We start from the raw sequence: 27,508 nt of genomic DNA, 5'->3' as shown, positions 1-27,508 counted from the left end.
TTAAATGCTTCCATTATCAGCCTAAAATATTCCCTGGTTATACTGAGGATGTTCCGCAAACAAACTACCGATAAAGTCAATAAGCTGGATAGTTCTAATTACTTTGATATATCGATAGTTAGCTCATAGTCTTAAATTTATCTACGATTAGAAAGATATTTTGGCGAAATCATCGCATGGTCATTTTACATGGTCCAAGAGTAATTTACAATGGATTATTTATTCTGCTGTAAGTCCCCTTCTTTTCAATTGATTGTGATATGGTGGTAAATATTAAGTTGCCACTGCGAATTTGACGAAATCCTGTTAGAAAAGAAAGTCTCAACCTTTAGCATTACCTAGTGCAACAAAGACTTATGCAGTACAGAAACAAATAATGGGAAGGATAACTAAACCAACTACATCCAAACAAGTATGGACTGACTTAAAACTGATTTTTCTGCTGATTGAAAATGGAACTGCTGCAATCTTCATGCCGTTCTTCTAGTTTTTCACTAACTGTTTTACTGATAGTTCTGCAAGCCACATCTATGATCAGGTACACACGTACTTTTTAAATGCTCAGTCTTACAAAGATCACTACCGAACTACGCGGATGTTCCCGACGTCTCGAGGATAGTAGATGGAACAGAGAAATAAGTAATTGGAGACTTTCTGGAGCGAAGAGTTCACATTAAGACTCCAAATGGGGTGGAGCGATGATATTAAAGTGTTGCAGGACCAACTTGGAAACATCTGGCATGGAACAGAGAAGCATGGAAGGAAAATAGAGAGGCCTATATAGAAGAATAGAAAATATAAATATTTTTTTGTAAAATTACTTAAGTACCACCGTTTATAACCAAATTTCTTTTGTTTTAACTTTTCTTTATTGTTTCTATAAAGTTTTCTCTTTCAAATTCACAATGAATAGTTATTATAACATCGTAGAATTAGTTAATGCATATACAGAGTGTTTCAAAAAAAGGTAACCCCGTCTCTAGGGTAGGTAAAAAACTGAAAAATAATTGGGGTTTGCTTAGTAAAAAATTTTTGTAACGCCATCCGTTTTCAAGATACAGGGCGTTGAAGAAAAAAAAATTTTACGCATTTTTTACGATTTTGCCGAAACTACTGGCAACATTGTAATGAAATTTTATACGAATATGTTTTGGAAGCTGATACATCCCATGAATTTGTTTTTATATCTGATTCTCATAGAGGGCGCTAGTTACACGGATCGTACTAAGTATTAGTCAATATAACTTTTTTAAGAGTATAATTATTAATCAAAATCTCAAGTAAACTTAAACATCATTCAATTTTACACGAAAAAGGTACCCTTGATAAAACTCGATACTGTGTACCGTTTTCGGAATATTTTGATTTGAAAATTATGAAGTAATAATTGATGCTGGTAGTAATGATAAAGTTCTAATAGGTATACCTCTATCTTCTCCAAGTGTGCCATGGAAATCTGACATTTATTGATTGTTATGACGATAAATCAACAATAATTAGAGTTTTGAAACCTTGTTATTTGTAAAATCAAATCAAAATGTACTCAAATGTTGAATACACTGACATGTTATTAACCTTAAGCGAAAGTTTAGGATGTTCTAGTGCAGCTGTGACACGTTATGCAGAAAAGTTTCCTAGAAGAAACTTACCAAGTAAAAAAACATTTAGAGCTGTTGAACGACGTTGTCGGGAAACTGGGAATGTGAGACCAAATAAAATAAATTCTGGTAGACCAAGAACAACAAGAACAATTAATAAAGAAAATAATATTTTAAATTTACTTGATCAAGATCCAACAGTTAGCGTAAGGAAAATAGCAAGACAAACAAATACTTCTTCTTGAAGTACTTGGCGGATACTGAAAGAACAGCAATTACATCCTTATCATTACAGACAAGTCCAAGAGCTCTTGCCAGATGATCTACCGGTTAGAGTGGATTTTTGTGAAACATTGCAACAAAGGACAGCCCACAATCCAAATTTTTTAAAATGCATTCTTTTTACGGGCGAGGCCACCTTTACGCGACAAGGTATGTTTAACTCCCATAATGCACACTACTGGTGTGATGAGAATCCACGAGTCAAAAGGGTATCATATTACCAACATTCATTTAAAGTTAATGTTTGGGCAGCAACTTTAGGTAACAAATTAATAGGTTATCATATTCTACCTGTAAATTTAAATGGTGATATGTATAATCTTGATTATATATCTTAATTTTTTAAACAATTCCTTATTCTAGATATTAGAAGATTTAACGCTAAACGAGCGAAGATCTTTATTTTTTATGCACGATGGAGCTCCACCACACTTTGATAGAAGGTGTCGTAATTGGTTGAGTAATCATTTTCCGAATCGATGGATTGGTAGAGGTGCAGAAGCTCCGATTCATTGACCTCCTCGGTCATGCGATTTTAACCCTTTGGACTACGCAGTTTGGTCGTATATTAAGGAAAAAGTATATGCTACAGAGGTTAATTCACGCCAAGAATTGGAGGAAAGAATTCAACGTCAATTTAATGACATCATAGCTGATCCCCTACCATTTAGAAGGTTAATGGAATCTTTAGAAAAAAGAATAGACTTGTGTATTCGCGAAAACGGAGGGCATTTTGAACACTTACTGTAATTGAATTTTATTTTGTATTCTTAGTCATTAATTTAATTTTCTTCTTGTGAGTTTTGTTTAATTACTAACTATTTTATACCAGCATCAATTATTACTTCATAATTTTCAAATCAAAATATTACGAAAACGGTACACAGTATCGAGTTTTACCAAGAGTACCTTTTTCGTGTAAAATTGAATGATGTTTAAGTTTACTTGAAATTTTGATTAATAATTATACTCTTAAAAAAGTTATATTGACTAATACTTATTAAGATCCGTGTAACTAGCGCCCTCTATGAGAATCAGATATAAAAACAAATTCATGGGATGTATCAGCTTCCAAAACATATTCGTATAAAATTTCATTACAATGTTGCCAGTAGTTTCGGCAAAATCGTAAAAAATGGGAAAAATTTTTTACTAAGCAAACCCCAATTATTTTTCAGTTTTTTACCTACCCTAGAGACTGGGTTACCTTTTTTTGAAACACCCTGAATATTATTATATGTACATGTTAGCTCAACAATTTTTAAGGTAACCGAAGTTAATTGTTCTTCAAACAAGTAGTTTTTGTTTCGTAGACCGCTTTGCCATTACATTACACCAACTAAATAATTCCTTTACGTACTGAACCATTTGGGTATTTTAATTCGTAACAAACTGTAACATTCTACATTTGTGTTAAGCCTTTTGATCTTCGATAATTGTCAGAAAAGCGCATTTAACATAACATAACTATATTCTCAACGAAAATGCAGCGCAACAGTTCTCTGATGTTGAATTATTTGTCATTTCCATCTGTTTAATTCGTCTTATTCCTCTCTCTAATAATTATGACTTAAATGGAGAAACTCAATTTCCAAGCTGGCACAGACAATGAATTAATAATTTCGTTTTGTCTGCGTTGTAGCTATAACAAAGGCTTTGTAGAAATAGTAAAATAGTAAATGTGTAGAATAGAAATGATAGTTAATGTTTTTTAGTGCTTAAATATGTAACAATATAATTCTTTCTTTTGATTGAAAATGTACCACAAGAAAGTTTACAAAACTCTAATATTAAAAGAATACTTAAGAAAAAGCAAAGCTGCTTTTAAACTTTTTTTGCCCACTATACATGCAGTTTATAAAGCTTTTTTTTGTGGCATAGACTTTCGTCATTCAGCCAGTCTCGAAAGGTTATAATATATTCCTTAAGAAAGTATATACACATAAGTACAGATTATTTCTCTCAGACAAATGCACAGCGATATCCCTAAAACGAAATAGACGGATAATTAATAGAAGAACACGTCGAAGGAAAATACAAGGACACTCGCTTCTCGTCTAGGGGTCCGTCAAGACATTTATTTTAACAGACAAACAATACTGGACCACGGATAAGGTATTGTTACATATAGGATAAACAAAGTGTACAAGTCTAACCCTATACACGCTCATTAAAGTTTTTATGAACGAGTACCAGTGGCCGTATTTTCGAATTCGTTCGAGCATATTTCGCATACAAAATTAGAAGAAATTCGCTCGAAATCCAGTTTTTTGTATTTTCGAATAGTACGTATACGAATTTTTTCGTATAGGGCGACACGAATGGGTATGAACCATTTGAATTTCGATGCTAGTATACGATCAAAGTAATTGTTGTCATTTCAGTTGTCACTGGGCCCGTGTACGTCAGATAAAATTTCAGCTGATAGTTTTTAATCGTTGTTTTAGATTGAACAATACAATAAAATTTACATTAATACCACATTTTTACATTGAACTTTGTTTTTAATGGGTAGTTTAAATAATTATTTAATAGAAAGAAATAGTTAACGCCCTTGCCGAGGCGATAATATTAGCGGAACGAAGAGGCAAGTTTACCAACCCATTCTTAACCCTCTAAAGGACTATTCGGATGTACATTTTCAAAAATTGTACAGATTAACAAGGCCCCTCACAATGGAGTTGAGAGACTTGATAGAGTTGATAGAATGGCTTTTTTTTGTTCGGCCGACACTGAACCACCATATTTCATGCCCTTTTTTACTTCTTGTTTTAGATAACAAATTCACCATAAACTAGGTTAAGTAAAACTGTCAATTATTCTTCTTTTTTTATTATTTAAGTTTTGGTTGTTCGAATTTGCAGTGTTGCCGGTGCAAATTCTTTTAGTATACGTATACAATTTCGAAGGGCGTTCAAAAATACAGATTCAAATTCGTATACGAAATTTTTCTTTCGAGTTAACTCGTGTACGAAAAAATTCGATTGAATTCGAAAATACGACCCCAGATTTATAAAGCTATGCATGTGTCTGACAAAAATTCTATAATTAAATTATATATTGTTACAGAACCTATGGCTAACAAGGACCTTTATAAAGCAAATATTTTTATTTTCACTAACAATGATGGAATTTCAGCTAAATGATGAATGTATTTGAGAGAACCTTACTCATTAGAACCTGATACTTTGAAGGTATCTTGATTTTTTCAAAATTGATTTTATAGTATATCAATTGTTTTTCTTATATCTTTAGTTGAATTTCTCTTAAATTAATTCAAGGCGGACTAGATACTCAGGGGCGGACTAAGACCTAGGCAACCTAGGCACGTGACTAGTGCCCGTAATTTTTGGGACCCGAAAATTAAGTTTTTAATTTTTTAATTTCTATAATTAATTTTTATTTTTATTTAACAGAAAATGTCATAGTCACAATTATTGCTAAAACACAATAGCGAACGTAATAAAGAAAGCTATAACTCTCTAATTATTGATTCAACACTTGATATATTTTTTGTAGATCAGCTAAACGTCATTATTCGCCATGTTCTTCTAAGTGGTGTAAAAGAAAGATTTTTGAGATTTCTACCTATATTTTCTCATACTGGTGAAAACTTGGAGAAAGTGATAATAATGCGTTTAATATGTTAGGTAAATATAAAGGACTCCCATCCAGAATAAAACAACATATTTTTTCTGTCCACTTTATACGATGCCAAATCATTCATTAAATTTAATTGAAAACGCTGCTGCCGAAATTTGCATGAAAATTACCACTTTTCAATATTGTTCAGGACATTCACGTATTTTTTTTCAATTTACACATAGGTAGAATCCATTACAATAATTTTGTAAGCGCAAACACTTGAGCATTAAATCTATTTGTGACACTAGGTCTGCTCGTTCCGATACCGATGCTTTGAAATTCTTATGAAGAAATTAAACATTGTTTACGTCATTTTTCCTGAGTAGAGTATGGACCACCTGAGCGTCCCCCCTCCACTCCCACTCTGACGTCGCAAGTCCCACCCACTGACGTCACAAGCCCCGCCCACCAAGATAACGGCGGACAGCTGTCGACTGTAATGTCACCTGTCAACTCTCAAACGTGATTATGGCGTCAAGTCTTCTTTTCGTCAGTCATCCCTCAAACGTGAATTAACATAATAAATAAAAAAATCATATCTTCGTTGTTATGGCTCATACCCCATGTTAAATCCCAATCGCTAAGGGCCATTCCGGTTATTTTTTGAGCTTTTCGTTGTGGATGAAACCATTGTTGTGGATGAAAAAGACGAAAAATCATTAATAGGTCCGAAGCTGCCGGTTTACACAAAAACTTGATACATTTTAGTATGTACTGTTACTTACTATATGGGAAAAGATTTTAGAGAGAATAAATGCTTCAAACAAGACTCTTCAACAAAATGACGAATTCCTAAATACAGCAGTTTTAATAAATGATTCACTGATAGATTTCATACAAACTGTTGATTAATTTGACATGATTTTGACTATTTAATAAAAAGAAGTAAAAAAAGATATTGCATATACTTACTAATGATAAAAAAGTCAAAAAAAAGAGAAGAAATTTCAGAACATGAAATAAGATTCAGTGACAATGAACATTTTAATCTCATTTTTTCATTAGCAACATTTAAAAATGATCTGAGGAATATACTGATCAATTTATATCCGTGATCTGAGTGATGTCAATGACTCTTCAATAGAGGAAATAAAATGTTATGAACAAGATTTAAACCCAGCAAAACCTAAAAACTGAAGTATTACAATTTAAGACTTTTATAAGCAAAGATGCAAGAAAAGAATAACAGAAGGTCAACTCTCAACCAATCCCCTGTAGAAAAAGAGACACACTACAACTACCTCGGCACCATAATAAATGAAGAATGGACCAACAACCAGGAGATTAGAACACGCATCGGAAAAGCTAGATCCACCTTCAATCGGATGGGGGCCTTCTTTAAGAGTCACAACCTCTCTCTTGATACAAAAGTAAGAATGCTGCGATGCTACGTCTTCTCTGTCCTTTTTTATGGTGTTGAATCGTGGACCGGACACAAAAAATATCTCTCGCCTCTCTTGAATGTTACACAGATGTACAAGATGTACTTAAAAGAGTGTGAGCAAAATCAACTGGATAAGGCATATAAAGTAACCCTTTCGTCTTACGTAAAAATATTTTTAACTAAATTTAACTTGTCCTTTGGGCAACCCAGAAGTGACACTTGTAGTGTCTGTAACTCGGGACAAAATACAGTAATTCACAGAGAGAAGTACAAATCGGCATTTGATTCTCAAAAACTGGATAGAGAAAAACCAGCTATCCAACCTAACACCTGCTATATTACTATGGATCTTCAGCAAGGGGCAGTATTAGTTCCGAAAAAAGAAACAACTTGCGCGAGCAGCTTGGATTTGTTAAGGATGAATATAAGTGGTTTTACGAAAATATTATAGGAGATAGTCAAGAAAACACAAAGGAAATGAGAAAACCTAAATAGTAATTAGTAAATATAGCATATAATTTTCTTTTACAATGTTCTGTTTTTGAAAATACAATATTTTTTGGTACATAGCCTCTTTTTTCATTTCCCACCTATACTACCAGCGTTTGATTTTTGCTGGATAAAGGTGTTATGTAAATTCAAAGTCTATTTTCATCAAAATTATAATGCCTTTTTAAAATTTTATTGTTACTTTAAAAAACTACAACCATGCATACAAAAAAACCTTGATATAATTTTAAATCAGAAACAGCGCAAGAAAGTTGCAGTTAATAAACTTTAAACTTATTTTTCTGGAAATAATGATTTTAGTACATGACACCTTTATCCACTTGTGCCTTCAATTATTACTGATTATATTTTACTTACACGCCAGTCCCATAACGATAACAGCAAATCTGTAGTACTTGTATTTCGTATGGTGATCTTTGGTTCCTAATCCTAGGCCTGTAAGAACGGTTGCTACAAGGTCTGTCAAGAGGGTTATTACGCAAAGGGCTGCTGCAGCTTTTATATAACCTGCAACAATAAGCAAACAATTATGTAACATTTTAAATACTATGTGCACGTCCGTAAAAATAAATCAAATAGTATAAAATATATCATTCCATATATTCTTATATGCAGGGTCGGCTTCATCGTAAAAATATTGTTAAACCCGAAAAATATTACTTAAAATAGAAGCAGTGGAAGAAGAAACAGTCAATGAAGAAACCCCTGAAAAACAGGTTACTTCTGCAGATTTGATGCCTGTTTCAACAGCTTCTAAAAATATTCTAAAAAAAAAGAGTACAAGAAGTGGCAGAGCTGCAGAACAAGCACTTTATATAAAGTAGAATTAGAGAGCAGTATAGAAAACAGGAAATTACCTTCAAGTTTTGGCGTTAAAAGAAAAGTAAGTAATTCAAAAACAAAAAAAAAACTAAACCTGCTTAACAAAAAAAGAAATTGTCAGTGACCAAAGCAAAACCAAATAAACGTGAAAGAGGATCCAGCAGTTCTTCATCGTTAGATTCGGCTCCTGCAGTAGAGTATCAAGATTCAAATGTTGATGACCTGGTAGAAAACGATAATATTCTGGGTGGCGAACAGAGGCGAACAATGGGTGATGTGTCAGAGCTGTTTTAAATGGGCTTACGTTGACTGTTCTGGGTGTGAAAGAGACCGGTATATTTGTGACTTTTGGAACAACAGCTTGGTTCGAGTAGACATCTTTATAAGACCATATAGAAAGCTGTACTACTCCCCTGGACGTCCAGATAAGTAAGAAAATTTTTTAAGTGGATACTTCAGAATACGATGTCACCGACACAGAAAAAGTCCCATCAGATCTCAATACTTTTTATACCGTAGGAGTGAATTTTCCTCTTAAAGGGAGTAAGAGCCGTATTAGGAAAAGTAATGATATTAGTAACACATGTCAATGATGAAAAAACTTGTTTAGAAAGAAGTTTTAATATTAATAAGGAGATAATTATTAAAAAACCAGAACCACATAATTTGAAAAAACGAAAAACTTTCAAAATTGTAATACTTGAAAACAAACCTAGATCTTTACATATTTTATTACAATGTGATGTCTTCAGATATTAAAGCACAACCACCTTAAGATGACAACAAAGCAGAACAAAAAGAAACGCGAATAATGGCGGGTAACAAATATTTCTTTGCAATATAACATCTAATGAGGTCAAAACTTCTCTCACGAGGTGCAAAAGTCCAGATATTTAAAACCATAATACGACCAGCAATCACGTAAAGTAGTGAATAAGTATAATTATTGAATTATCTCGTTTATTATTAACTTATAGACATAAATGTACGTAAACAAAAATGAAGAGAATTTTGATTTCTTTGATTTTTTGTGCTACAATCAACATTTAAGGTCCTACGCCTATGACAAGCCTAACGAGACACAAGCGATTAACGAACCCTAGGCGCTGACGTCATCATCAGCAGGTCACAAAAAGGAACGAACTTATGATCTTAAATACTTATTGATTTTAACAAAAAACTGAAAGAGATCAAAATTTTATAAAATATAATTTTTATTAGGTACATCCATGTCGTAAAGTTAATAATAAACAAAATAATTCAACCATTATACTTTCCCTTTCCACTATTTTATCCATTAACTCCATATAACAAACCAAAGTTGAAAATGCCGGAGATATTGAGTAAAAACGGTTTCCTTTAAATTCAAGATGGCAGCTAAATCAACGGTGGTATTCAGTTGCGATTTTAAATTTGCACTAATATTAACTACCCCTAAATATTAGAATAATAACATTTGGGGTAGCTCGCCATGCAAGGTCAAATGAGATTCCGACTGGACTACTATCGTTCTAATAAATATAGAAAAAATAAAAATAATTATTGAACATTGAAAACATATCAAAGGGAAGTGTTTTTATCGTTAAAGTAGTCACTTTATATTCCTAGAAACAAAAGGCTTGAAAATATAAATATGTGCTGCGAAAAATGTACATAATGAAATAAAGCCAATCGTACGAAATAAATGCTATGAAATATTGCTGGTGTCTGCACACTAAACAGATTTAAATCGCATTCAACTGGTATGAACTTCTAGAGAGAGACAATAGAGATACGAGTACATATATTTCAAAATGATTGATGCGAAAAAATCGTATACTAAATTTTTTGACATTGGTACAAATGGAGGGAAATTAAAAATAAATGACGAATTGTTGTCAGAAATGTAAACTACACAACCAATTATTTGTTTTAAACTTTCTATCCATTGCACAAATCCTTTGAGAAATTACTAAGACTAATAAAACACTTCACAGTATTGTCCAAAGGTTTTAGCGAATTGGCATTTCAATGAACATTTTAATATTGCTCTATGCAATATATATATATATATATATATATATATATATATATATATATATATATATATATATATATATATATATATATATATATTTACCATTTCATGATAAATTGATTAAAAATCTCACAAACATCCAAATTCCCAGTAATGTCCTAAAACTTTCATCTCTAGGACCTAAGTTCGGAATACAACCTTCTTTTAAGGATTGTTCCCTATGCAATTTTGTAGCTGAAATAGAAAATATACTATCATATTCTGAAGCCAATGAACAACTTGAATTAAAATCATCTACCAACAACATTCTGACCAACTTATCTCACAAACCTTCCTATGCTAGCTCTGATATTGATCACATATACAAATAAACGTCCACATTCTTAAAACAAAACCCGAAATTGATGGTATTAATTAGTGACAAAGGTATTGCCACAGTCCTCATGATGAGAGATCAATACTTAAATTTGAGCTAACAACTCTTACAGATGATAGTAAATACTATCAGCCACTTCTCCGCAATCCCACTTAAACCTACACGAACAAAATTAACAACTACATCACTAAACTAAGAAACAAAAAAATCATTGACCAGAAACTAGGCAAATCCCTCCATAATTACAATGACAATGCTTCCAGGTGCCATTGTCTGCCCAAAATTCATAAACCCCAATAGAGTATGCGATCCATTTTATCGTCAATAAAAGCTCCGAATACTAATCTAGCCCAATTCCGAATAGACATTATATCGCAAGCATACAATTATAGAAGTGACTATGTCTTAGTAAGCTTTGATGTGGTATCCTTGTTTGCAAATTTTGTACTTGACGACCTAATCAATGAGAGTATCAGAAAGTTAGATTTCCGAGTTTCATTTGTAAAGCATTATGGTGACGACCTGATCCTAGCAACATGACCTGATAAGATTTTGAACACCTTATCGATTTTCAATAGCTTTGATCCTTACCTTCAATTTACATGTCGTGAATTGAAGAGAGAGAATAGCAACTCTTTTTTAGATATGTGAATCATTCGCACACAGGATAATACACTGGGCACTACTTAGTACACAAAAGAAATGGCTAGCAACCGTTTCTTAAATTACTACTCTGCAAACCCAACTCGATATAAACATAACCTAGTACAAGACCTTAGTCTTCGAATACATACGTTGACACATTCGCTATATAAAGATGAATCTCTGAATCTACTTAAGTCCATTATCATTGATAACTTCTATTCCATCACTATCATTAATAAATATCTATTTTCTAAAAGTTAGGGGTATTATACATATTTCAGAAGCATCCAATGGCAAAAAATTAGCGTCCATTTCTGATAACATACAGTTGATTAATTCCTCGTCCATCCCAGAACGATCCACAAAATATGCTTCTCTCCCGTACTTCCCAGAATTCACTAAAAAGCTCACGAAACTCTTTAGAAACTTACCCGTTGCAATAGTCCTAAAAAACACCATAACTGTAAGAAAGTTGTTTTCGAAAACCAAAACTCCATTGACCCCTTTAGAACATACTAATGTTGTCTATGAAATATCCTGTGCAGAGTGAAATTCCTGCTACATTGGCCAGACCAGCTGCTCTCTTCAACTTCTCGTAAAAGCGACATTAGGATTTCCAAACTATTGTGTGCCTTAGCCCATGTCAACCAAATACTGGCAAAACAACAAATTATCATAAGAGATCCCTCCTAGAAATGTGCCATATTCTTAAACATCCATCAGCCCTTAATAAGCGAGCTGACATTGATAATTTGAACCAGATTTATCACTCTCTCATCTTATACGATAAATAAGATCACATTAAACCCCATATCCGAGTTCAACAAATAGTCTAATATATTCCGCCATTCACAACCTCCCTTCGAACTTGGAACAAATTATTCCGCGAACCCCCATATATTTTTTTTACCAATTTCTTTTCAACAATTCTCTCAGTGAAGGTACTACCACCCACTAAGAACTAGAATAAACACATGTGCTGATGCTCCTATTTTCTAAACAAGCTAGACGCGGTGTCTTTTGGTTGTCACCACAAGAAAAGCAAATGAAGCCGTCGGTAAAATTTAAATTCACCGGACAATTAACTTAACGGACTTAGTGCTTTGTAGTTAGTTGTGTTTTTTGTTAAGATATTTGCTCTATATCTTGAATAACTTAACAGTGTCTAGACTAGAACATCTGAAAGACTACAAATTGTTTTGTAAGTATAGTAATCCAACATTGTAGGCATTTACTTATAAACGTCTTCATTATATTTGTAGTGAACTGAAGAAGCTTTTAAAAATAAAAAAGCGAAACGTATTCAATAAACTAATGAAGAAGCTGACTTCTCTTTTTTACAGATTATTTTACAGTTTTTCTCCCATTTAGTATCCTTTTTTTATTTGAAAATACAGAGCAAATTAATTTAACCTAGTTAAAAGATTCTAGTACTAAAAGTAGAATCACATTTATATGTGCATCAATCAACTTACACCATTACAAATATGCCCTCCACATATATATCATAAATTTGGTAATATAGAAAAACTAATATAGAAAATCTGAAAGACCGTATTGGCAATATTGGCAGTATGCGTACGTAATACGCGTTCATGTGCAGCTGCAAGACTTGACAGATTGCACTCCGCATAAATATCAGCTAGGTTGAAAGCATATCAAAGTAGAGCACACCAGTGACGTGGATTAACGATGCACTGTTATTTCTAAATAACTTGTAACAGATATGTATAAAAAATTTGCAAAAATTTATTTTATTATTATTTTTTGCCTTTTAACAATATTCCATAATAATGAGGTATTTTGTACTACTAAAATCTTGCTTAGCACCTCGTAGGTGAGCCTATAAGTCTCTGGTGTATATGGATTCTTCTCACGGCAAATAGAAAAACAAAAAAGGTTGTTTCTCGGGAAACAATGGTAAACCACCGAGAAATAATTTGTCTTTAGTCGGTCTCAATAAATATAGAGGTATTTACACTTCACCAGTTATCTAGTTTCATTCACATAGTTTCTTCACCATAGAAAGGATTTTATTTTATAGTCTTAATTTTTTATCGGTCTATATGAGAGATTATTGGCTTTGAAATTGAAAAACTATGACAACTATGATAACAACGTTCTTAGTTTATGGAAAAAATGCAGACATACGGAAGATCTAATCGTTCATTCCTTTCAAAGTGGGCAAGTTGTGGATGAGGTGCGACCTCTAATTATTCGCATAGATAATTCAGCTAGTTACGACTCTGATAGTGAAGTATAAGATGCTGAATAAAAACGTGACGCCATACAGTGAAATAGGTATTATTATTCACAAAGTAAAAGGGAAAAATCCCAGTGGTTGGCTATATACCATAGTATAATCGTCATCGGACTAGCCGGGGTCTATTTTGACCCCAGATCACAATTTTTGGCTGTTCTTTATAGATCTTAATTTTTAATCGGCAGTTGTCCATCCATCTGTAGTTTATATATTGTATTGATAAAAAATTATGCCTACAAGGACATTTAACGGTTAGATTAAATTTAAACTTCAATTTTATAGGCTGGAGTCTCCAAATAGCCCGGCCAGCGTTTTATGTCATATAAAATGAATTCTAATAAAATTGGAATAATGTGAGAATCCCATAGATTTTACGGATTAGTACCGACTATGAGTGTACTATCGTTTTATGTAAGGGGTAAGAGTTCCAGTATCAGTTGGTTTCTTGTCGTATTTGTAAATAGTGCATAAAATTCTGAACATGAATTACGTTTCATTTATATCTAGCCGAAAGCAACTGAGTGAAGAAGAACTTTTACGTTTACTTGAAAGTGATGATCCAGAGCTTGATATGAATGAGGATACAACAAACGATTTAGAAGATGAAGACAATGTAACAGGGGTAGAAGAAAATGACCTTATTATTGATCAAAGTATAGAGCAAAATGAACCAACAGTTACTGACTCCGAAGACTTACCGGTATATGTATCTAAAGATGGAAGTGAATGGTCAAGGTTGCCAAAAAACACAAAAGTGAAACGCAAAAAGGCCAATATTCGTAGACATGCTTTAGGACTTACAAATTACAGTAATGATATATCAAGTATCAAAAACGCTTTCCTTCTATTTTTTTCAGACGAAATTTTAAACATAACTGTCGTGGAAACTAATTGGAAGGCTCAAGCGTATTACGATAACGGAATAGTGTAAACCCAAATAAAACTAATGTGTATGTTTGCGTTGATTCTGTAGAGATTCAAACCTATATTGGAGTATTGCTTATACTTGGAGCTTTTCATGGATCGAAAGAGGCGATCGATTTACTTTGGTGTGACGATATTGCTTACTGCCATCCTATAATACCAGCTGCTATGTCTAGAGATAGATTCAAACGAATAACTTCATTTATACGTTTTAACAATTTTGAAACCAGGCAAGAACGAAAATCAATAGATAAACTGGCCCCAATCAGAGATGTATGTGATATTTCTATTTCTAATTGTAAGAAATCACTTAATCCAGCGACTATCTGTGTGTAGATGAGCAGCTCGTGCCTTTTAGAGGTAAAGCACCATTTCGAGTTTATATGAAGAGAAAACCTGACAAGTACGGATTAAAGATGTGGGTCCTTGTGGACTGCACTAATTCTTTTATTGTAAACATGCAAATTTATTTGGGTAAGTTTTTGAATTGCCGATATGAAAACAAGCAACTTTTTAAATCTATTCATTTTTAGAAAAACAAGGTCCTAAGGCGGAAAAAGCTCAAGGCCAAAGAATTGTCCTAGACTTGATAGACCATTTGGAAGGAGGGTTTGGAATAACAACTGACAATTTTTATAAGAGTTTACAATTTGAGGATAAGTTATGGGGGAAGAATATAAATCTATGTGGAACTCTTTGAAAAAATAAAACGTTTATTCCAAACGAGCTTCTACCAGCATCATATAAAACAGATTATTCAAGTATGTTTGCTTTTAGAAAACATCGAACGTTAGTCTCTTATGTTCCAAAATCAAGAAGTGTAGTCATCTTACTTTCAAGTGAGCATGTTGACGACAAAGTGGTTGGTGAAGAACACTCCTATAAACCTGAAATTATTCTACATTACAACAAAACAAAAGGAGCCGTCGATACAATCGATAAGTTAGCTAAAGAATATACGGTACAAAGAATAACAAACCGTTGGCCGATGGCTATATTCTCTCATCTTATTGATGTCGCAGGTATTAATTCCTATAAATTGTGGCTACTAAAATATCTTGATTGGAAAAAGCACAATATGAGTAAGCGTAAAATGTATATTTTGGCACTGGGCAAGGAAGTTAAAGGAATATGTTTTCAGAAGTTATAACAATAAGCACATCGAAAAGAATGGCAGATGTATTTATTCCCAGAACTTTTGAATATTACTGAGCCCAGAGTAGAACAAACAAAAAATACAAGGGGGCGGTACCACGGGTGTTGTAGAGGCAAAGACAGAAAAAACTAGTAACATATGTGTAAAATGTAACAATTTTGTATGTCTAGAACACGCAAAATCAGAGATAGTTTGTGTACATTGTACAAATAGCATGTCGCTGTTATTTAGTCTGTTAGCGTCAGCAGTAGAATGTATTTTGTAGTAATGTGTATGCTTTAGTCTAATAAATGTCCAATACTATAAAAACAATGGTTACTGGTACAGTTTTTTTTCGTATAAGTATAGTACACGCATTTAAGAATGGGGACCGTTCAGACCCCGGCCTGTCTTTTGTGTAATATTTTGACGCCCGTCCGACGAAGGTTAAAATAACTTACAGAGAAGTAAAGACTTGTGTATGATGGTATATTTTATTAACATATTAAAATGTATCCAAAAGGATTACAAATCTTCACAACCTTTTCGGATCAATCGGGCCATCATCAGTAAAACATTTTAAAGTAGTTAAAACTAGCTACCAAAATCGGTTTAAAAACCTTTGGATTACATGACGATCAAAGTAATTTGTAGAATTATAATGACACAAGGTCGATGTTATAGAATTTTACATAAAAAGAACGTACATGTTCTCCGCTCGAAAGGAGGACTACTTTGTTCAACGAATTAATCAATCGTTGGCGATAATTACCGATCTGGATTACAGTGATATTCGTTTAAATAGACTAAGTCGTTGGCATTTACTGCAACGATAACATGCAGACTTGTGGCGAAGATGGCCAAAGAATATTTACATACTTTTCATCAACGCACAAAGTGGCAAAAAAATGAGGTTAGTCCTAATATAGGTACATTTGTGCTAATTCTTAATGAGACTAAGCCTCCCTTACAATGACAATGGAACGAATTAAAACTTTAATTTTCGATCAAGATGGTATTGCTCGCGTAGCTATCGTACTGTCGCAAAAGGTGAACTTAAGCGAGTTTTTGTGAAGCTATGCCCTCTGTCATATATTGACTAAAAATGCAAATATGCATTTTAGATGGGTGGGAATGTTCCGTCTCTCCACACATATTTCTATTTTTAAAAGAATTTTTTTATTATTTTAATTTTATATTTAATTATTTAATTAACATATATGTATGTCTTATATACGTAAGCTAATATGTTCCTGTAAACATCGCCCCTAGTACACTTAAGGGACGCGAAGCTATTTTTGGCGTATTCACACTCAGTATTAGTATAACCGCTGTTCGAAACACTTCAGTTTGTCTAAATATCCACTCCCAGTGTAAACAGACCCGGTGCAGCCACTCCAGAGATCTTATATAGTCCAGTGAACTGGAAAGAAGAAGATTCATTCATCGTCACAGGTACCGTTTGCACTTTAATTTGCATACACACACAATATTGAAATTAATCGATAAATTTTAGTTATTTCGACAAAAAAAATAATACCAGTACCTACAAATAAATATTTGGATAATTGTTAAATCTCATAATTATTTAATACAACTATTACACTTTTAATAGAACAAAATTCAACATTCTTACTCAACGTAAAACATAGAGAATTAAATAATTTACTTTTTAAGTGACGTAACAACAACTATTTGATGCTAATTGATCATAGCTTAATCGCAAACCGGCCGCGGCCACGTAACATCGTTTTGACTACAACTTCTTAATACTAGTATCTCTTTTAGATCCAACGCAAATGCCTTGTAAATTTGTAAATAAGGACATACACGTTTTAGTTCAAACGATTATCCTATTCCTGTTTACGAGGTGAAAATTAGACATTCTCGTAAAATGCAATTGTCCATGCTCCAGTTTTAAGAGTTATTAAAGCTGGGGATGTAATTGCTCATTGTGCTAAACGTCAAAGAGTCGGACAACGCCTCTTTGTCGCTTTGTGTACAAATTTTCTCAGGACAACAAAGTCCCAATATTGAAAATGGTTTAAGAGAAGAAAGATTACACCGTTTATCCATATAAATAAATCCTTTGATATTCTGGGACGTGTTTCAAATAAAATTTTATTAGATATATCCAGAAAATCTAAAAAAGTTAAACAATTTATAAAAAAAAATATGTAAAACAATTTATATAAAAACGACTACTGATTGATTTTATGATTATCTCTCTCTCTCTCTCTCTTTTTCTCTCTCTCTTGTCGTTTCCCCATTACTGAGGATCGTGAGTTCTTCCAATATTCCTAACAATTTTTCTCCATTGGTCTCTATCTTTAGTTGCTCTGAGAGCTTCGCAAAATGAGTTTCCAGCTGAATTTTTAATTTGCTCGGACCATCTAGTTGGCGATCGTCCTCTTGATCTTCTTCCCGGAACGTTTCCAGAAACAATTAATTTCTCCAAAATATCGTCACCTCTGCTAACCACGTAACCGAAAATTGGAATATTGGAATCGTTTGTCCACTGAGCTGTCCAAGGTATGCGCAGCATTCCCTCCAGCACCACATCTCAAATACATCAATTCTTTGGCGCTCGCGTTCGCGAAGAGTCCAAGTCTCTGCCCCGTATAGAAATATTGAGAATACAAGGGCATTCACCAGTCTCATCTTAATATTTTGAGAGATAGATCTGCCTTTCCAAACTTTAGTTAGGCGACTCATCGCGTTTTTTGCCATACCAATACGTCTCCAAAGTTCTGCTTCACAGTTACCATCGTTATTTATACTAGACCCGAGATAGACAAAATTGTCCATTATTTGGTATTCCTGTAACATGTTAGTCAGTTGAATAGTGTGAATCTGTAGACCACCATTATTTTTGCCTTAGCTTTATTTATTTTCAGACCAACTTTATTGCTTTCGTACTCAACTCTTCGCAGGAGATTAAACATTTCTTGCTCATTTGCTGCTGTAAGTGTAGTGTCATCAGCAATTTGGAGATTTTCCTACCTACAGCCACTGTTACTCTACCGGCCCATCTATCTAAAGCCATCCTCATGACATGTTCACCATAAATGTTGAATAAGTCAGGTGACAACACGCATCCTTGTCTCACACCTCTCTCGGTCTTGGATTGGTTTGAGAACTTTTGATCTAGTCGTACTGTTTCTACTTGGACCGATACAGATTTTTAATAAGTGTCACCAGGTGTATTGGTGTGCCCATTTTTATTAAAAAGGACCACAGATTTATCCAGCTTACACAATCAAATGCCTTTTGGTAGTCAACGAAGCATATAATCACAGGTACTTGAAATTCTCTGGACTTTCTAATTGTCTCAGGTTCAGAATTTGTTTCCGTTTACCTTTACCCTTTACAAACTCTACTTGTTCCCAAGGTATTTGATTTGGTAATGTAGATAGGTTTTTAATCTGTTTTTAATGATAAGCAACAAGATTTTACTACCATGTGTTATTAGTGACAGTGTGCGGTAGTTATCATATCTGATAGTAGTAACTTTTTTGTGTAGCGGGACATAAATTGAGGTACACCAATCAGATGGCTATTTTCCTGAATTCCAAACAGCGACACAGATAGAATGGATGATATTATAGCGTGTTTCAATAAAACGAGCGGTTCTGATTTATGTAGATATATTTATTTATAAGTTTACAGCACGATAATACCTTATCAAGTAAACTTAACTCATAACAGCGCTGCTTACATATACAAGTTATTATGTACTAGAATAATCTGGAATAGTCCACCTTATTCTCGGTTTGATGAGCGCATTGATCGTGTCAGACGGTCGATAAATCAGGAGCATTCTGGAACATACAGATCATTATCTCGAGATGCAACCGTTACATGGGTATGTCGAAAAAAGAATGTTCGTTAGAATATGTAATCCTTTGTTACCTAGTAACTGTAGTATTTCACCTGGTATTGAATCAATGCCTAAGGATTTACTTCTCTTTAGCGATTTATTTGCATCTTTGACTTCAGCGAGTAAAACGGTAAGGTTCTCTAGGGTAGTCAGAGGGCCATTGATTTGCTGCCGGTACGTTATTTTTATATAGCATCGGTCTTTAGATTACTTTCCTTATCTATTACAGACCACGTTTGAGATTTAAACTCTCTAGTAAGGAGTTTGATCGTCTGAAATAAATCTCTCGGTTTATTTCGACAGCCATGTTCCTCTATCTGCCTACATATTTGAGAGATGTAATCAGTTTTGTCTTTGCTGCACTGTTTTCTGATTTCTTTGGATAACGCTCTGTATTCATAGTTTGTTCCTAGTTGTTCCTATCTAGTTTTATGTTCTTTTCTATACGGCCCGTGGAAACCGCTGCCTTACAGTCTTTTGCAGTCTCGATTACCTTATCTTTGAGATAAATCCAATTGCTGCCAGGGTCACTATCTACTTGGTCTAAAGAAAGAGCTTCTAGGTTTTGTTGGAAGTCATTAATTTTTGATCAGTTCCTGGACGTTCCATGTACCCATTCGCTAATATTTTCTTAAATTTAGTGAAAATTCTGCCAGGTGTCTGGTCCCTCACACCTTAGCAGCCGGTAGCTTATTTCACACCAATCCCAATTTCTTCCCATAACGATGACAACTGAAGTTGTCATCGTTATGGGAAGAAATTCTCTTGGGAAAACAGTGCAGTGGTTTCCCATTGCCTTCTGCACCGCTGTATATGCTTAACTAACAGATCGTAAAAACTATAATAAAATATGTATGTAGTATAGGGTACAAACAAACAATATGGATCAGTAAGAAAAATATTCTAAATAATTATTTATATTACTAAACTACTTTCAACTATAAAACACACTTTCAGGTTATTAATTATCAACCTTTCGATTTTTCAATGTTATGTTGCGGTAGATCAGTTTAATGCGGATCGATAAATGAACGTGGATATAAAGAATAAAGTGTTACATCCTTGCAATTGAAAATAAATTTTAAGCTATTTCCTTTCTTCATTTCGAGGTTGAAAAAGATGAGCCTACATCAAATGCGAATATGCAAAGCATAATCATTACTTGCTTTAAAACGATAACCTTATAACCTTGTAACCTGTAATAATGTAACCAATTTGCAAATAAAAATCTAAACAACAATGTTATAGATTAAGAAGCATTTTTTTTTTTACCTACATTATACATATTAACAAATTCCACAAGTTCTAATAATCGCCCAATTCTCCCAATTTATATTTTATTATTACCAATATAGATACATTCAAATTCCCCAACGCAACCACAAACGTAGCAGATTTTATCAAAATAGGTCAAACTATTCTCGAGATTTGCATATGTTCCCAGATATTATACACATATTCTACATTTAACCACATTCTCCCATCTGTGTGGAGCTGAAGTAGTTGTTAGTTACTTATTAGAAGTTCAAGTAACTATATATTTGGCGATTTGTATTAAAGTTGTTGCAACTTGCATCGGTAGATAACATACTTGAAATTACTTTTATTGTATTATATATTGTATTATATATTAGCAATATGATATCAAGTACACCTATAATGTAATATTCAGACCACGATTTGAACCAACGGAATGTCGATTATTCTTCTAAAGGTGTATATTCTACTGATATTGGCGACCACATTGACCCACCTCGTTCTATTTATAGCAGCTTAAAATAGATCAGTTGACGACAGGCTAAGCACCAGGATAAGTCTGCTTCCAGAGCCTCTGTTGCCTTGTAGAATCAGCTGTAGCAGTCGGTATTTATTATTCGGCATAATATGGCCGAAGTAAGCCAATTTTCTGTTCTTGAATATTACCGATAGGACCTATAGACACTACCTAATATTCTTGGTTTAATTGTAGAAGGTAACCGATTATAATTCCGCAATAAAAGGGTATATCAAAAGTTTATTGCGTGGGCTATGAATATAATTGTCCTTTTGCAAATCATTTTGTTCTCAAAAGTGAAATCATCGTTTAATTTGATAACTATTTTGATTTTAAAATGCCGAAAATAAGTAGTGTCCCTACTTAGATTTTACTTGGATTTTTAAGCACCAAATGTTAATCAACCAAACATGGTAATAATATAATTTAAACGAACAAATTTTTTTAAAATTTTAATGTGTGTGTGTGTGATTTTGCGTTTTGTAAAGTCAAACTTATTTGTAATCTCACGACTAGTAACAACACACAAAAAGTTGTCTTGTGGGCCAAATAGACTGCATCCTCAAGAATTACCACTTGATATTTTAAGTCAACAGTCAACAATACCACCAACATATACATATATATATATATATATATATATATATATATATATATATATATATACAGGGTGAGTCACGCTCAACGGGACGGAGCCTACCGGGGAAATGGCTAAAGATATTAAAAATTCCTTTTGTAGGAATACGTAGGTCAGTACCGGCTACAAATTAAAATTTGTGAGATATATACAGGGTGTACCAATTTGGCGTAATGATATAAACTTATACTTTTTTAAATGGAATAACCTATATTTCACTTTAATTTTGAATTCTACTGAACAAAATAATGTTACTTTATTCAACATTCCCTATACCTATTTTTGACCGGTTTCGATTTATTTGGGTTTTTCTGAAAATGTACTATTCGCGAAATTAATTAATTACACAATATCGCATCAATTATAATTAACCTTTTTGTCAATTAATTTTCAAGTGCCCATGCTTTACATCAGAATAATTACCAATTGAAATTAATCTACAGAGTGTTCGCAATACGAAGTGTCAATGCTGTATATTAGTTTGTGTAATTACTTTCTTAACTTAAATGGGACACCCTGTATTTTACTTTAATTTTGAATTCTAATCAAAAAAATAATATTACTTTATTAAACAATCCCTATACCTATCCTTTATAATTTTCGATTAATTTGGGTTTTTTTGAAAATGCACTATTCTTGAAATTAATTAATTACACTTTCTTACATAAAGTTAAACAAAACACACTAGAAAAAAATTAATTTACATTAAATGTTCAAAATGGTGTCCATTTTCTTCAATACATAACCTCACTCTGTGTTCAAAATTTTGTTTTACTCTTCTTAGCATTTCTGGAGTAACTGTTGCAAACGCATTACGAATACGCGTTTTCATGTCTTCAGCGGTTGTAGGTGGAGTTTGATAAACCAAACTTTTAATATATCCCCAAAAAAAAAGTCCATTGATGTTAACCCAGGTGATCTAGGGGGCCAATTGACAGCACCACCCCTACCTATCCACTTTCCGGGAAATTTTCTGTCTAAATATTCTCTAACGTTACGCGTGTAATGTGCTGGAGCACCGTCTAGCTGCAGAAACATTGTTCTTCTAAAATTTAAAGGGATATTTTGCAAAAGTATCCAAAAGTCTCTTCGTAGAAATCTTAAAAACTTTTGTCCATTTAAATGGCCATTAAAAAAATACGGTCCTATCACATGTTCTCCTATTATTCCACCATATACATTAAGGGACCATCGGTTTTGTCGATCAGTACATCTATATTCATGTTGATTTTCCGTATTATAATAGTGAAAGTTATGTCGGTTCACGAGTCCATTATTATGGAAAGTAGATTCATCAGTGAACAAAATTTTATCAAAAAAATGTTGATCTGCTCCCGTTTTGTCTAGAAACCATAAACAAAATTCTAACCTACGTTCAAAATCAGTTCCATACAAATGCTGATGCATTTGAATATGGTATGGGTGATATTGATATTTTTTAAGAATTCTGCATATACTAGTTTGGCTTACTTCAATCTCCCTGGCCATCGTCCTTCTACTTGTATTTGGATTTTCAATAACTGATTGAATAACTTCTAATTCGGTATTTTAATCTTCAGTTATCGGATTTATTAATTTTCGTTTAGTATAAACAACACTGCCAGTTTCATGAAACCTTGTTAAGACTCTGTCAAATACTTCTTTACGAGGATGACGTGTTAACGGAAATCTCTCAGCATAGACTCTTGATGCTAACAAACTGTTTTGATCACATTCACTCAGTATTAAAATCATATTTACTCGGTCTTCAATTGAATAATCTGCCATTTCTATTTAATTGAAAGCAATACAGTTAATAGTTTGACAATTAGTTTGACAGCTAGGTACCTTTTGTTTTTTCATGGCATTCTTTATAATAACGAGCTATGTAATTAATGACATTTAATGTTCCAGGTAACATAATGCAAATAGATTTGAAGATACTATATAGTATTATTATATTATAGATATTAATATAAAATTTTATAATAGTTTGATTATAATAATTGTTACAACATTCAAATACAGGGTTTTTGTTTAAGTTAGAGTAGAACTTTATGTAATAAAGTGATAAAAATTAATTAATTTCAAGAAAGTGCATTTTCAAAAAAACGCAAATAAATCGAAAATTCTCAAAGATAGGTACAGGGATTGTTTAATAAAGTAATATTATTTTTTTAATTAGAATTCAAAATTAAAGTAAAATACAGGGTGTCCCATTTAAGTTAAGAAAGTAATTATACAAAATATGGTACAGCATTGACACTTCAGATTGCGAACACTGTAGATTAGTTTCAAATGGTAATTATTCTGATGTAAAGCATGGACACTTGACAATTAACTGACAAAAAGGCGTTAATTAAAATTCATGCGATATTGTGTAATTAATTAATTTCGCGAATAGTACATTTTCAGAAAAACCCAAATAAATCGAAACCGGTCAAAAATAGGTATAGGAAATGTTGAATAAAGTAACATTATTTTGTTCAGTAGAATTCAAAATTAAAGTGAAATATAGGTTGTTCCATTTAAAAAAGTATAAGTTTATATCATTACGCCAAATTGGGACACCCTGTATATATCTTTAGCCGTTTCCCCGGTAGGCTCCGTCCCGTTGAGCGTGACTCACCCTGTATATATATATATATATATAAAGTTTAGATGGACAATACCAGAGGGTAGCATGTGCATACAGACCAGTCTCTGCCGCGGCGTTGGGAGTTATCACCGGGTGTATTCCGATGCACGTGCTAGTGAAGGAAAGAGAAAGAATATACGAGAGAAGAAATGAAGACATAGCAAGACAATGTTTAAAAAAAAAGAAGAAAGAGATTAGAAGGGTGGCGTAGTGAACGAAGTCACTGCGCACTTGGATTACTTCCTGACTCAGATGCTCACAGGACATGGTTGCGTCAGGGCATACCTTTACAGATTTGGAAAGGCAGAAAATGACAAATGCCGGGTATTTAAAATATCGGACACTGTCTCACGCACTCTATTGGTATACGATAGATGAATAAATGAGAGGAGCCTGCTTGAGAGAGAGCTAGGAAGTAGGGTGCGATCAGTCACGGAACTGGTGGAGGAGATGTTTAGGTAGTAAGATCAGTGGATAGCAGTTCAGAGATATGTGAGGAGAACGTTAGAGAGAAAGAAGTGAACGATAATTAAAGATAAGTATAAGTTAAGATATTTAAGGTTATGGGTTGAACCTTGGTTGAACCATCTAGGAGTCTACAAGTAAACGCCACATACATGAAGTCGTTAGTTTGGATATACTGAGGGGATATACAAACTGAGGCCCTAGAATCAATCCACGTTCTAAAGGTTATGCATAGAGAACTCAACGCAGCCAAACCTGACAAGTCTTAATCCAAGAACTGAGTTTGAAATTTGTTTTTTGTACATTATTCAGAAGTGAAAAAGATAGAGTTTGGCATTTGTATTGGTCGCTAATGAGTAACCACGGATAAGCAATGAAACAAGCATTTACTTCTCAAGATGTGCCGATTTAATTTCGTAAATTCAGCTAAAAATATTTGGAAAAAAATTACTTTACGTGGATACGATATAATTATTACTACTACTGAGATAACACATATGAATCAGAATCTATTGTAACGCCTATGGAGTTAGAAACTCAGAGAAATGCAAATATACCGATGACATGTTTCAGGTTAGTTCTTATCAATGCAATGGAAATTGATCGCAAAAATCATTGGTATATCAGAACTCCATGCACGTATTACATACGACGTATAGTGACTCGACTAGACGAAGTTTCCAATATTCTTATACCTCTCAATAGTATATGTATATAATTCCGAAATCTATACGGCGAACTTGAATTAATATTTACTGTATCCATATCCAATATAAGAGATGGCAATATAGAGTTGGCTGATGGGGAGCGTATAAGTGTAATGGAATCAAAACGTAACATTTTTATTAAATATTTATAGAATTCAAAGAATGGAAAAGGAAAGTATTTTTGAAGGCTTTTGAGGTATTTTCGGCTCACGAAGCCATCCTCAGAGCTATGCTACAATAGAATACTAATATACGTAACTAATTTAAAGTTTACAATTTTTCACTTACTTCAAGTTTTAAACAGTAACACTATTTAAGAGAGATCACATTTTGGTGTAACTTTGGGTTACTTATTTGAAAAAAAAAAACAAAAAAAAGATATTTTAGAATGTCCTTACTTTTACCACACATTGTAGATACCAAATATATCAATATTGTTCTACAGCTATTTTCTTGTAGCATTTTAATGCAATTTACTATTTTTTATGAAGAATAAGTCACATTTTTACTTTAAAATTAAGTTTATTTGCCTTTTCGATTTCTACTTTCGTTCTGAAAATTCGAAGTGGAAATCAAAACGACAAATAAACTTAATTTTGTGGCTTATTCCCAACGAAAATAGTAAATTACAAATATATCAATACACACACCACTATACTCCATTCGCTTAGCTCGGGAATATTTTGACAGATTCATTGTCGGAAACTTACAACACAACAATTCCTACTTCTCAGTATTTATAGCTCAAGTATCCTACTATTGCAGACTTCTTTCTTTGAAAAAAAGAAGAAGTATTCTAAATAGTGGAAGTGTATACTAAACCCATCAAATTTTAAGTAGTATATATTTAAAAAATATATTTTAGTTGTTATAATTTAACAAAACTATTTATTATATGGTGCAGATAAATAAATATTGATTGTCGGTAATTCGCAAAGTTCTATTTTATTTACTATTTAGTTTGTTTACTATTAATATTGGCTATGAGTACGTGTGCTTGGTTGTATAGTAATTTCCAGCCACTTTTAGTCTTGTCAAAAAGTAACTAACTTCGCAAAAAAATAATTACTAAATTCACTAGACAGTTCGGACTGGGAATAGCGAACCGAGTATACCAACTAAATTTTTGTTTAAAATACTCAATTGTTTTATGTGACAAGCATTAAAAACATCAAAACGCCATTTTATAGTTTGTATAACGGCGAACATTCACAGTTTACATCCTCTGAACAAGCTAAATTTTTCGTAATTAAAAAGCTCCATTTTATATTGGTTTTTGTGCTTATTTTTTAATTGCAGTTTGTGTATTGCGAAACAAAATTGGATTACATGGCCTCCCAATTTTAAATAATTTACGTAAAATGCTGCAGCTACATAATATATCCGAAAAGCACTATTCTGCGTGTTTTATAAAAAAGAACAATCTATAAGGTGAACAATTTTCTTCAAAGCACTACAAACATTGGCGAAATGCTTGGTTCTCGCACTACAATGTACCCACAAATATTGCAGTAATTGTGTCAATAGGCAACAACAGCGTAATTATTTATTTTCAACTCGAAAAAAAATCACTCAAAAATGTATTTATGAATGAATTATAGATATTTTACAGTTGAATCTATTCGAGACTAGTGTGAAAAGGCACTTCTAGTCGACGTAGTAATATATTTTAAAAATAATATTGTGGAGCAGCAATGACAGAACAATTAACAACATTAACCCTTTGACTGCCAAGCAAAATTATTACAGGTTACGTTTACGCCAAAATTTTTTATAATGAAAATCCACATTTTTTATAATTAAGAAACGTATGGGAGGTCAGTTTAA

General features: G+C 33.0%; 1 protein-coding gene across 3 annotated transcripts in view; it reads right to left on the bottom strand.

The window, feature by feature from the left end:
- The window catches only part of LOC140444956 (transmembrane protein 47), a 635,087-nt gene that overhangs the window by 14,027 nt on the left and 593,552 nt on the right, over nucleotides 1–27,508 (bottom strand). For all 3 annotated transcript variants that reach the window (XM_072536682.1, XM_072536685.1, XM_072536683.1), the window contains one exon: nucleotides 7,777–7,926. In XM_072536682.1, coding sequence (XP_072392783.1) covers nucleotides 7,777–7,926 — 150 coding nt within the window. The remainder of the gene's footprint in view (nucleotides 1–7,776; nucleotides 7,927–27,508) is intronic.

The sequence above is a fragment of the Diabrotica undecimpunctata genome, chromosome 7 (genome assembly GCF_040954645.1).
Source record: "Diabrotica undecimpunctata isolate CICGRU chromosome 7, icDiaUnde3, whole genome shotgun sequence".
NCBI classification, from domain to species: domain Eukaryota; kingdom Metazoa; phylum Arthropoda; class Insecta; order Coleoptera; family Chrysomelidae; genus Diabrotica; species Diabrotica undecimpunctata.
This window is presented reverse-complemented; position numbering and strand designations above follow the sequence as displayed.